This window comes from Ostrea edulis, chromosome 2, assembly GCF_947568905.1.
Source record: "Ostrea edulis chromosome 2, xbOstEdul1.1, whole genome shotgun sequence".
In the NCBI taxonomy this organism is placed as follows: domain Eukaryota; kingdom Metazoa; phylum Mollusca; class Bivalvia; order Ostreida; family Ostreidae; genus Ostrea; species Ostrea edulis.
In genome coordinates this window covers 7,272,009-7,286,362 of record NC_079165.1, presented here as the reverse complement: position 1 = coordinate 7,286,362, position 14,354 = coordinate 7,272,009, and the positions used below count along the sequence as shown (strand labels likewise).

The following is a 14,354-nucleotide window of genomic DNA, read 5'->3' as shown; positions in this document are numbered from 1 at the left end:
GAAGTAAAAAAGATCTGAAGAAAAGAAACTTTAAATAGACATGGTATTAATCAATGGTGTTGAAACTCATTGGATCGATATAGTTTTCTAATCTTACACAGCAATACTGGAAATCATTGCATTGTAAATGCCAACGTTTTTCCGAAACGATTAAGTGCTCAGAATTAGATTTGAACTGTATAACTATAAAATCGGAAAACCCGGTGGTAAAAAACAATATTATTTAAATAATACATTTAACGTGTCGGTGATTAAATGATGAATATGTCTCCGGAAGACTGCACTTCAAGCAAATAAAAATGATACAATTTTGCAGAAATTTTCATTTGAAATCTTGGAAGATAAACAGGTAGGGAGAGTTTGAATTTCCTTAGTTAGAAACAACGTGTAGTATTAACTTCAAACAATTTTGTTTAAATTTCAATATTTTTTTTCTTCTCGGTGCGTTTGGGACCAAATTCGACCCCGTGTTCAAATTAAAAGATATTCCTCAAAGTTTTTTAATAAGGTATATGTTTTTATAGAATTACTATCTTATGTCCGCAAGAAGCTTTATTTTCATATAATACATACGTAAATACTGTATAGTTTACGATAACGTTGTGCCATTTTGACGTTACGTTATGCGACGTCATGAACAGACAGGCTGTGTCTTATTATAATTTAGGGGGGGGGGGGGCAATAAAAGTGCACTGATACGGCACGGTATGTAATAACGAGAGGGTATGTTAGATAGTGACAGAAATGGCGAAGGTATGCACAGTGTAACAATGTTTTCTGGTACATAGCGCCGTCATTCGTGCAACGCTTTGCAACCAATTGTTAAATATCGTGCGATGACTGCACCTTTTTAGGCCGATTCCGCGACTGCCTCGTTGTTACATAGCGTGTCGTATCAGTGCACTCTGATTTTTATTTGAAAAGTTTAATTGACTCACTCCGAAAGTTTTCATGAATTGTAAATGATTCAATGTGGCGGATGCTACGATTTGAACGACGATTTGTGTAACTGTATTTAGTAATTGTAGAGTAACCCGTATTCAATGAATTTACCATTCAGCATTTGGTTTGTGTCTTTACATTTGGATCTTGCATTGTTTAAATATGAATTAAATGAATATTAATTATATACATGGTGAGTGGGTACATGAAACTATACTTACATGTATGTGTATATACATGTATACACCATGTTCAATTCCCCCCAAGAACACCAACGGTGTATTCAGCGAAGACACTAAACAATGCTACATTGGATACAGTGAAACGAACATGAAATTTATTCAAAGTAATGTGAGAAGAAATATTAAAATGTTTTGAAATAATAAAAAACACACATGACATTGGGATTGCGAATGTACTGCACACGTATTCAACACTATCACAATGAAAAGAAAAAAAAATAATCTTGCGGGATTTTAAGATTCAAGATTTTAGCATATGCACGTGTATTTCTTTTTAAAAAAATGTGATAAATACTTCTTTACATATAAAAAATCTATCAATGCATTGATATTTACGCAATTGAAACACTTTGCTTTATAAATCAGTTTTATCGTCTCAAACCATGTTCGAAGTCCGCAGAGGATCGTACATTAAGGCACACCCCCACCTCTTGCTACATGCCTGATTTAGCCCTTTTCGGTCAGTTTCTAATGATGAAGTAGTGACAGTTTAAATTGAATAAAAGTCAATGATTTAATGACAATTCACTATCATATATAATACCGTCAGTCAAATTTTTGTATTATCCAGCAGTTTGTTGTCAATAACTAGTGAAAGGTTTAAATTATATTCTATACTTTGAATCTTACATGTAGCGTATTAATTGTTTGTGGTTTTACATCGTATTGGCATTATTTCAGCCATTTTACAGAGGTATGCATATATAGTGAAAATGACTATAAAGAAAATTAATCACCGGTAATTACGTAAATTGAAAATGGAAGAAGGATATTAAACAATGTTCCAGTTTTGTATAAATGATTTCATGACATTAATATTGTGATCTGGTTCTGTCCTTATTACTTGGCGCACAGATGTAATAACTTCAATTTCAGGGGTGGTGTTCCGGTGACCCCACCTTAGATCCGCGCATGGGGTCTTAACGTATATTTTTGCAGTAAAGATATATTTGGTGACTTCTCCAGGCCACTTTTTAAAAAAAATAATAGTGAATGGTAAGAATGCAATTTCGAAGTAGTACTAGTAGAAGTTATGAAATGAATTCATACAAGTATAGAAGGGAGCAACCCCAACCCCCGGAATGAAGAACTAGAAGTTAGGGAAAACGTAAAGTTTAATCAATATTGTATTCAATCCTAACCCTCTCCCACACCAAAAATTAGGATTTTGAAGAACATGTTGGCTTTTTGTTTCAATTTTACAAGTATCATTTTTAGGCAATTGCAAAGTCAACTTCTCCGGCTTTCCCTTGAAAAAACGATCCTACATGTCTATAATAAAATACCTAATATACTAATATTCACGAAAGGGTAACACGTTACGAATCCTGGGGTAATTAGAAAATAATAACAATACAATGCTATTGATATCCTTTAAATAAAAAGTAGATAAGAATGACATTGAAATAGCTCTTCTTTAAATTGATTTTTTTTAAAAATATATATATATATCTCCGTTAATATCTTCATATTTGGTTTCGTTTCCACTACACTCTACTGGCTGAGGTAACGTAGTATGTAAGTTGACAAGATGATCTATCAACCCATTGTGACGTCACTTTTAAGAAGTGACTTATTGTCTAAATCGGCCTCATGCTCTGTCACGCCTTTAGCTATATAGATTAATAGGAAATAGTAGCATTTTGTATTCGTAATGTTTCATATAATGCAATTTCCATTGATTAAAAGTAATTGATATTAGAGTATTCTTAACTAGGGTAAATGTCGCTTAGTTACAGGCCACGGAAGTAAACTGGCAAGATTAATACGATACACAACACAAATAAAGACGTGTAAATATCGTGACATTGCTCCGTTAAATTGGTGTTAGGATATTTTTCATTTGATGCGGTGCTAGGCGAGTATTTTCTTTTGTAAAAATATAGGTAAACTTATGTAACAACACATATATAACAACATCCATAAACATGCCGTGTACTTGCATGCTGTAAAAACGCTAAAAATATGAACGTAAAATAAGAAATAAGTATGGTCCGCACAATATCACCATCGTAATTTTTTGTATGTGAAATGCTTACACATATATGCTTTATATGTGAAAATCTTAAAGTGGTGATATTATGCGGACCTATTAAAATATCTTCAAAAGTGGTTAAATTTTATAAAATTTTCCGGATAATTTGTGTTCCGTACGTATTTTGACTACGTCAATGTAGTAGAAATGTGACACATTTTCAAAGTTTCGTTTTATTTTTGAGACAAGTGTATCTCCGTCAGTATTTTGTAATGTAGATGTTTGATTCAACGTGTATTTCATTTTTTAATAATTTAGGGGGCCAAATATGATACCAAACGAACTTAGTTCCATGGAAGATCTGAAAATAAAGCTCGTTAAATGTCAAACAGGAAAAAATATACGACCTATATGAAAGAGATTTTCCTTAATGTCATTCCCAAATTCAAGACTTGAAATCCTAACTCAGAAGTTAAAACTTTACTGTTACACTTTGGAAAGCTGTTCTACAATTAAAGTGATTCTATGGAAAACACCCCATTCCCTCTGTCAAACTCTTAAAATTATTTCAATTTCAAATCTTTTCTTTCTGATATAGTACAATTTTTTTTCACTCATATTGAGACGTCACCAGCTGAAGGTGAGGTGCCACCGATTAAGACCTATGCTTAGCACTCAAGGCCGTGGCAGGAAGGGTTCTTTAACATGCCAACGCCAGTCGCGACACGGGACCTCCGTTTTTAAGGTGATATTCAAAAGACCCATGATCCTCTCTTATACATGTAGGTGCCGATCATTTGGCGAAGGAGCAAATATCTACCTATTTTAACGTCCTAGGTTTGACGCGGCCGTGGCACGAGCTCACGACCTCCCTGTTACTAAGCAAATGCTGTACCACTGAGCTAAAGCGACCGGTTCAATAAGATCGAAAGAAATTGTGCCCAAAATGATATCCTAATGAATTAATGAAATTTTAAAATTGTTCTGTAATTGGGAAAGGGAAACCTCACAAACCACCTGGTGTCTTTCCTGTATAAAATTCGTTCGAGTGTGGAGGGGTAAATCAATAGAACATGCCACCCAGATACTGACAGGTCATCAATTCAATTCGCTTTAATTTAATTATTATGCACATTAATTCAGTTAAAGATACCTTAAAATAAATGCGTGTATCAATTAAAGAAAAGATACCATTCATTCGCTGAATTAATGCGCGCAGTAATTCAATTAAAGGCATCTTTAAATTCAATTAAAATATTCAGCAAAAATTGAACCATCGCTCTATTTGACTGAAGTAATGATATTATGAATTGCGCACACTAATTTATTTTATTGTTCTCTGATTTCATCTCCGTGTCTTCTGTCAATGTTACACGTGTTAACCCAGGTGACAGGAGACAGTTGTTTTGGTTCAGATTCATGTGGGTAGGGGTTATATATCAAAGTCAGGTTGATGAAAAATCATATTTTTCTTGTATATCAATACAAATGTACTTGTATTTCAGATAGGTGTAGGTAATTAATTATGACCTTCAGTTAATACATACATATTGGTGCTGGTGCATAAAACATGCTATGAGCAGGTGCCCCTTTTCGCTATGATTTTCTCTCATTCGGGCTAAATCCGCACCATTCAAACCCTAGCAAAGGGATTTAAATACTGCACAATCAAATGATATATGTGAATGATGTACATGTAAGTGACCTAATATGTAGTGCTACATGCTGTACATATAATCATGAGAGATGAACTAAAGAGAGACGAATGGACAGAATCGCAACAAAAATTATGAAAATTTCCAACTTTACTGGCTATGCCTGATATATGCTCTGATAAGGTAAAAAAAATAATAATAATAAAAAAAAAAATTAAAAAAACAACTCACCAACGAGATTTGGAACTCATGCTATTTTCCTACATTCTTTTACATGCCTTCCAACTATTGAAAAATAAAAGATGAATGCAACCCAGCTAAAGGTCGAAGGGGGGTGACTTGTTGATAGAACCTATCCATGAAGGCGAAAACGGTGTTAACTGTGTTTTTGATTATAAAAACGTGTCTCTAAAATATGGAAGACCATGAGTGCAAACCAAAACTAAATTTAAAATAAAAACGAAATTATTAAATAAAGTCCGTAAAAACCTAAATAATTGGATAAAATCGAAATAGAATTAAAAAAAACCCCGGATTTATTGAATACAAACGAAAATATTAGATAAAAAAATTATTATATTAAAAAAAACCAAAGCTTAATAAGAAACGAAATCATTAAGCGTAAACAAAAACTAAATATAAAATAAATTATTGATTGATTGATTGTATATTGTTTAACGGAATTCTCGAGAATTTATCACTCATATGAAGACGTTATCAATACCGATGATGGTCTTCAAATTTAGGCCTATATTCGGCACTTACGGGCATTAAAGATCCTTTAGCTTGCCACACATACTGTGACACGGGACACCGGTTTTTAAGGTCATTTCCGAGGACCCGTGACCTTCACACTCGATGCCGAGCGTTTGGCGATGGAACTGTTACTAACTGTTTTAATGACTTATGTCTGTCGCGGCGAGGATTCGAACCTCGACCGTTCGCATTCGGGGCAAACGCTCTACCTCTAGACCACCGCGGCGGTTTAGGATTCAAGAAATTTTAAAAAAAAATGAAATAGAAATCGAGTTCACGTCAGTTCAATTCGTTTTCTTATTAATTAATAATTTCGTTTTTTATTTAGTAATTCCGTTTTTAGCTCACTTGATCTGAAAGCGCAAGTGAGCTTTTCTGATCGCCTGTTGTCCTTCGTCTGTCCTTCTGTAAACGTTTTACATTTTCCACTTCTTCTCCAGAACCACTGGGCCAATTTCATCCAAACTTAGCAAAAAGCATCCTTGGGTGAAGGGCTTTTACGTTTGTTCAAATGAAGGGCCATGCCCCTTTAAAGGGTTTGGGTCATTTAAAAATATTCTCAAGAACCATTGGGACATAAAACCACAAATTTACATGAAAGCATCCTGACATACACATGTAGTGCAAATTCAAGTTTGTTAAAATCAAGGTCTCCAGATATAGGGTGGGACTACAATAGGGGATCAAAGTTTTACATACAAATTAATAGGGGAAACTCAATGAAAATCTTCCTTTGAAGAATCACTGGACCAGAAAGTTTACATTTACGGGGAGGGGGGGGGGGGCACAAAAGTAGATCAAAGTTTTACATAGAAACATATAGAGAAAACCTTTAAAAATCTTCTCAACACCTACTAGGCTAGAGAAGTTTGCATTTACATGAAAGCGTTCTGACATAATGCATATTCAAGTTTGTAAAGGTCATGACCCCCGGGAGTAGGTTGGGGCCACAATAGATATCAAAGTTTTACATTCGAATATATAGGGAAAATCTTTGAATATAGGCCAAAGAGCCAAGGTTTTTTTTATTGGGTAATTTCGATTTTTATGTAATATTTTCGTATTCTTCTTAAGTATTTCTTTTTTATTTAATAATAATTTCCTTTTTAAATTAATATTTTCGTTTTTTATACAATTCGATTTTTTTGGTTTGCACTAATGGGCTTCCGTACTAAAATGACACCCCCCCCCCCCCGCCCATAAATATATACAGTGTATACTGAGAACAAGTGTGATGGTAGTAGTATACTGTATTTGAGACCTGTAAATGCTTACAATATGTTAATTACATTTACAACATGTAAATCTATTTGTATCCTACGTATAAAGACTACGGGGTGTGTGAAGTACCCAAAATACCATTATTTTAATCACTAAGCTAATTTACATGTAACCTCATACAAGTATCACTGGAATAATTGACTAAATTCTTGTTTTTCATAGCATAAAGCATATCTTGTCCCCCTTGACTTAGTTGACAGTTACTGTGACATTAATGAAATACAGTTTACACGACCATTCCGCACGGTAAATTAAAGGCTAGACTTTTTTTTTTTTTTTTTTTTTTACATCAAAGGTAGTTCCTTCTTCACCAAACTTTGAAAAACGGAAATATTCATATTATCTAGTTATCAGTAGTCATCCAAAAATTTTACTTTGTGAAACACCATTCTGATTCCACGCACAAGTAATCAGAAGTTGAAATAAAAAATATCCTCATTGACAAATTCTTCGTGGTCTTTGGTGATCAGGTCTTCCAACAGTCTGTTGGAATTCCTATGGGCACGAATTGTGTTCCTTTGTTAGCTGATCTGTTTTTGTATTCATATGAAGCAGAATATATCCAAAAAACCCTCCTACGTAAGAAGAAAAGAATCTCTTGTTATGGCCTTCAATTTAGATTTAGATATATCAACGACATTTTATCTATCAACAATGCTAATTTTCCTTTTAATATGTCGATTCGATATATCCCTGCGACTCGAAATAAACGACACCACAGAGTCGTCCACTTCTGCTTCATATTTAGATATTTTATTGAAAGTAGATATCAACGGCAAACCAACAACTCAACTTTTTGATAAACGAGATGATTTCAGTTTCTCCATCGTCTACTTCCCATATTTATGTAGCAATATTCCATGATCACCTGTATATGGTGTTTATATTTCTCAACTGATTCGATACGTAAGAGATTCTTCTGGGTATGATCAGTTTTTAGATGAGACAGGGTGTTGACAACAAGGTGATGTAACAGGGGTTTCAATAGTCTCCTTTAAAGTCAGCATTTCGCAAATGTTATGGTCGTTATAATAATTTAGTTTGTACATATAACCTATCAACCACCGTGGTGGTCTAGAGGTAGAGCTTTCGCCCCGCATGCGGAAGGTCGGGGCTCGAATCCCAGCCGCGACAGACCCAAGTCGTTAAAACATGTAGTGGTAGTTGCATAGCCAAACGCTCGTCATCTAATGTGAATGTCACGGGCCCTCAAAGATGACTTTAAAAACGGATGTTCCGTGACACAGTAAGTGTGGCACGCTAAAGAACCCTCACTGCTCAATGGCCGTAACAGCTGAGTAAAGGCCTAAATTTGAAGCCCTTCACCGGTGTTGGTGACGTCTCCATATGAGTGAAAAATTCTCGAGAGGGACGTTAAACAATATTCAATCAATCAATGTAACCTATCATTGTGTAAAATGCTGTTTAATGTGTTTCATATGGATTGTTAGGTCGTTCTTGGCACACTGATTTTGACAACGAATTACCCCGTTTACCCACAGGGGCTCGTCACGAAATTTTTGTCTTAATAAAATTTGACATCGTCTATTCTATATTTACACAAGGGAGGAATCCGGAATCCCAAAATTCGTTAACTAAAATTTTCATTCGTCTCCTTTTTATATTTCAAGGACGTTAAATATTACGACCCCGGTCTCGATCGATCGAGGAAAGATCATAGTTTGTAAAAATACCTAATATATGTTTGCACCGGCAATAGATATCAAGAAGCAATGCGTTTTCTGTCGTTTACGAACCACAGGAACTTTTCCTCAATCACCCAAAATAGAAAACGCGTTCTTATTAGTCAATTCATATTGTACACCAAACCCGAGCTCAAAGGCCTCTCGATCACCTGAGTATCATATCCCATACATAGACCATGTATTTAGCTTTTCTCACACGTTTGAGAGCAGAGAACATTTTTAAAGATTATTTCTTAATAAAAACAAATTCCCTGTGCCTGCAACACCGGCGATCAAAACATTATGACCTGGTAGTACAGCACAAGAGCGTATTGAATTGACCAATGAGAACGCGTCTCTATTTTGGGTGATTGAGGAAAAGTTCCTGTGGTTCAAAAACGACAGAAAATGCATTGGTTCTTCATATTAATTGCCGGTGCAAACAGATGTTAGGTATTTTTACAAACTATGATCTTTCCTCGATCGATCGAGATAGGGCTTCTTAGATTTAACGTCCTTGAAATATAAAAAGGAGACGAATGAAAATTTGAGTTAAGTGATTTTTGGGATTCTGGATTCCTCCCTTGTGTAAATATAGAATAGAGAGGGTCAATTCGTGACGAGCCCCTGTGGTTTACCTGATTAAGACATAGGGCTCACGACAGATGTGACCGGTCAACGAGATATGTTTACTCCTCCTAGGTACCTGATCACAACACTTTATTTTGTATCCCTTGTGGAATTTATGAGATTGATCGCTGTTCGTTATCTTCGCCTTTCGTATTGTTAATAATAAAACGTTGATATACATAATCGTCGATTTGAAGGCCACTGCAAGAGATTTGTTCTTCTCTGAAACTGTTCTTATTTGATTTAACGCCTAATTTTACACAAAGTATTCAATGGCGTTGTACATGTATAATATAATCTAGAAATGTAGAAACTTTTGAAAAATTCTGTCTCTTAAGAATAAAAAATCCCCAAACATATCAGCTATTAAAGGAGCAGAATTCGTGTCAATGGGTATTCCAACAAACAGTTTGAAGAACTGATCAACTTGTGGATGTTTGAAAAGCATTTTATACTTCAATACTTCATTTGAACATGAAATCGTCAACCCTGAAATTGTAATAGATTCATTTCTTTACGTTTTACATTTCGTCATTTTTCGTTATTTTCCGTGAATATATTTCGCGGGTTTCTGAGCCCATGCACGAGCGCTTTTGCGCTTAGTATATATAATGCTACTGGACTTTTGCGAGAAGGGCTGACTTTTACAGTCAACGGCTGACTTTGACACAAGCATAATATACGGAAACCTTTTCGTGACATATCTGTACATACATGAATAAGTGATGAACCGATGCATTGTACAGAAATTTTAGTTGTCCAAAGAGTACCAAGTTGTCCCGGTTCATGTCCATACTCGTACTGTTTCTGGAACAGTAAAGTCTATGTGACCTAATTTCGCCATAGATTCCTCCTGCACCCCCGCTCCCGTGAGGATCCGGGTTAGAATAGGTCCTCAGTACCCCTTGCTTGTCGTAGAAGGCGACTAAATAGGGCGGTCCTTCGGATGATACCGCAAAAACAGCAGGTGTGGCACGATAAAGATCCTTCCTGCTGAAAGCCCATAAGCGCCATAGGCCTAAATTTTGCAGCCCTTCACCGGCAGTGGTGACGTCTCTATATGAGTGAAACATTCTCGAGAGGGACGTTCAACAATATTCAATCAATCCCGCACCCCCGGACCCTTAAAGATGGAGCAAAAATTGATCAAAGTTAAAGCATCTTCCCTATAACCTCACAGGGCTCACGGCGGGTGTGACCGGTCGACAGGGGATGCTTACTCCTCCTAGGCACCTGTAATTCCGAATTGTCGGTACGCTTAGCATTCACTGTGTTGTGATTAAATAAACCTGTATAACGACTTCATACGTTTTTATGATAAAAGAAAACGCAAAGCTCTTGCATAATAAACTTACATGTACATTCGATTTATCATGTTGCGATGACTTTTGTAAAGTTTGAACATGAATCAATTTATCTGTGCGAGTTAGGATTTTACACCTGCAATGTACTAGTATGTATGCATGCAAAAATGAAATGAATTGTTTCTATTTTTTAATAATTGTCAGATAAATGAAAGAAGTTCAGGCGGTTTAAAACCTAACAGGCGTACTATAATAATATTGTAACGTACAGTGATCTGAACACGCTCACCGTTGCTTAGAGAAATACTACCATATCACTAGAAACGCTACATTTGGTTCTCTAGCGAAACAGTAGAAATTCTTCACAAACTGTTCGTTACACTTCCTACGTTCAGGAAAGCTTCGTTCCGAAGCTTAGCATGGATCTTCTCCGATTGTTTGACACCTCTTCGGCAAAGACATCCGCCCTTCACGACGACAACCACCGTTGTCCCCGGACGAAACCCCGTCCGTACATGGACACAAAGTCCCAGAAATACTCTATCTGAAGCAGGTCTCCCACCAAACATCAGTCACTACCCTGCCATGATTTTGTAACGTGCAATGGTTTAAACACGCTCGCCTTTGCTTTTGCGTGATCAAGAGAAATCACCAAACAAACAAAAAAGTTATCTGAAGAGCGAGGCAGTAGAAGTTCCCTGTATAAATGCTAACAAGTCGATATTACATATATTTAACGATATTGTGCTTCCATACCATACGCAGGCTTAAATGTCCAAGTCAGTCGTTGATTGTGAAAGTCAGCCTTTCTCGCAGAAGTCCACTGGTCAGTGTTCGGGCAGTGCGAGGTCGTTACAAGCAACAAAGGTCGCTTTTGTATTTCTGTGCCTTAGCCTTCCCTCCCATCCAGCCCATTTTCAGTTTTGAATTCATATGCTTTCATTAGTGATTTTTCAGCTTTGTCGATTTGATGTTTGTTTATTAAAAGTGATCATTCTAACGAACGCAACCAACCTATTTACTTTTTCTGTTTTGTTTTATAATCAAATAGTCAAGAAAATATTTATTTTCGGACGAGGGCACCGAGGGAGAAAATAAGGTTTCTTAAATACGACACCTTATCACAATAGTACTAAACTTTCAAATACCATGTAGCGATTTTTTTTCGCGGGGTGATAAGTTTAGCTTATTTTAGTAGTAAGCTAGCTTTCCCTCAAAAATTCATTCGCTAGATATCCACCCAACTGCGACTTCAGTATTTGCGAGAGAGACAACTCTTCCTTGTCGGTCAATTTATTCCGCCAAAATTATTAATATGGTTTCAAGCCAGCAAATCGCCAAATTTTATACCCGCGGGACCCCCCCCCCCCCCCCCCCCCCCCCCCCCCCCCCCCCCCCCCAGCTATACGTTATTTATTTTCGCCCAACAGTGTTTTGTCTATCAATTTCTCTTTTGTAGTGTCAAGATGCTGGTATTATACCTAAATATTCTGCTAGTTCTGGGAATGACTGTGCGTGCTCAGCAGCTTCCGGTTTCTACCCGATGTTTTGTAAGTATGCTGTATTCATGCAATACTTTTTAACTGTTGTTCGCTATTGTAACAAAATTCCAAAATATATTTTACAACTGGATGATTAACATTTTGAAAATCATATAGCGTGTATCTTATAACATATAATGACACAGATTTACACTTGAAACATACAGATGCTTGGACGGGATACCTGTCCGCCACGATATCGCTGTGTGGAAGGAATCTGTCAACCATTCGGTAATTCAATATTGCATTAAAAATTTTCATATTTCATATATCATATGATTTCATGTTGTTTAACATCCCTCTCGAAAATCTTCCACTCATATGGAGACGTCACCACTGTTGGTGAAGGGATGTAAAACTTAGGCCTATGCCGAGGCCCCGTGTCACAGCAGGTGTGACACGATAAAGATCTCTCCCTGCACAATGGCCATAAGCGCTGAGCATAGGCCTAAATTTTGCAGCCCTTAACCGGCAATGGTGACGTCTCAATATGAGAGAGATTCTCAAGAGGGACGTTAAACAGTATACAATCAATCGTATCATAAAATAAAACATTTGAATATAGATAACGAGAAGAAGAATAAACAATTCGATTCATGCATTTTTGAATATTGTATTGTATTGGTCGTTATGACTACTGACTTTATGGCTACTGACAAACAAGTCGATGGTGCAGGGGTTTCAACAGCCTCGTTTAAATTCAGCATTTCGCAAAGTCTATGGTCGTTATAACAATCTAGTTAGCCAATACTACCTATCACCGAGTCAAATGATGTCTGACTTGTTTCATACTGATTGTTAGGCCATTCTGGGCACACTGATTTTGACTACGGATAACTCCGTTTACTTGATCAAGATATACGGCTCACGGTGGATGTGATCGGTCGACAGCGGATGCTTACTCCTCCAAGGCATCTGATCCCACCTCTGGTGTGTCCAAGGGTCTGTGTTTACTCAACTCTTTATTTTGTATTGCTTATATATGAGTTATGAGATTGTTCACTGTTCGGTATCTCTACCTGTTATTATCATGGTGGTTTCGTTTTACAACTTTCACTTTGCATCAAGTCTTTTTTTTTTTTTTTTTTTTTTTTTTTACAATGAATCAGTTGCATATCATTTTGATAAAAGTTCGGTTTGCCTTGGTGGTCGGGTATCTTATGAAAGGTGAAGATGAAAAACAGTGATCAATCTCATAAATCTTATAAGCAATACAAAAGAGAGAGTTGAGCAAAGACGGACCCTGGATATGTCTTCTTACATATCTCGCATTGTGCCGAATGTTAATTTCTAAAATGGAGTGCACAACATAAATGCCCATGTCGTTAACACACAGAAAATGAGATTGATCACAGTTCGTTATCATAAACAAGTGTTTTAGTTTACAAACTTTACACGACTTTAGGTGTTTATGTTTGTTTAGACTTTTGTAATCATAAAACAAATATAAAAGAAAGTATGCCTTTATTATGTTGCATGGAAAATTACTGTATGCTATTTATTTTTCAGAGACGGTAACTGATGGATGTGTAAGTATTTAAAGTACACTTTTATCGTTCTTGAACATTTGGTTGATATAACGTTTCCAATTATCGGATAAAAGGATCACACACTCAGTTCCCTTGAAAACTCAAACGCATCTATGAAAACAATCATGTATCATGTAAGTCACAAAATTAATGACGGTATTCAACCCCTATGATGAAGTAGAAAGATTTTACAATTGATTAATTATGACAAAGTAAATCGTATCAATTGAACATGTTAATGGGCGATCAATCTCAAAGAAACCGACTCGTTTATGAGATGGTAAATTCTTCACTTTAAGTATGGCGGATTTGTGTGAGCTTCATAGCCAGTAAATCCTGGAGAATAGACAAAAATTATCGTAGTTTGGTATGAATTATTATTTCTTGAGAGCTATGGTAACAAATGTTTATAAAACATATTTTCATTTTGGTTGAGCAGTAAATCATTTCAGTTTAGCTGTTGGAAAATGAACTCCAGTATTATCGAAGGAAAATGTAAACTTAATATCAAGAGGGTAAATCAACTATGCAGAGGGTAAATTGAATATGCAGATCGCCATTATGTTCTTAAAAAAGTGGGATTGAATAATCAAGTGTACCTGATCACCAATGACTACGTTTTCACACTACTTTCATACAGGACAGTTAGGTGTATACTTTATGTCCTAAGTTTTTCAGTTTGCCCAAAGTGTGTCAAATTTCAAAACTTCACATGATTTAATTGTTACTAAATGTACAGCTTTGTATTTACAAAAAAAAAAAAAAACAACAAAAAAACACCAATTCGTTTATGTGTTTGTTTTGAAAATATTCA

At 35.9% G+C, this 14,354-nt stretch overlaps 1 protein-coding gene across 1 annotated transcript in view; it reads left to right on the top strand.

The window, feature by feature from the left end:
• Positions 1-276: 276 nt before the first annotated feature.
• The window catches only part of LOC125679166 (uncharacterized protein K04H4.2-like), a 73,240-nt gene continuing 59,162 nt past the window's right edge, over positions 277-14,354 (top strand). Inside the window, exons 1-4 of the mRNA XM_056157493.1 lie at positions 277-349; positions 11,930-12,020; positions 12,179-12,242; positions 13,521-13,540. Of these exons, the coding sequence (XP_056013468.1) occupies positions 300-349; positions 11,930-12,020; positions 12,179-12,242; positions 13,521-13,540 (225 nt within the window). The 5' untranslated portion in view covers positions 277-299. The remainder of the gene's footprint in view (positions 350-11,929; positions 12,021-12,178; positions 12,243-13,520; positions 13,541-14,354) is intronic.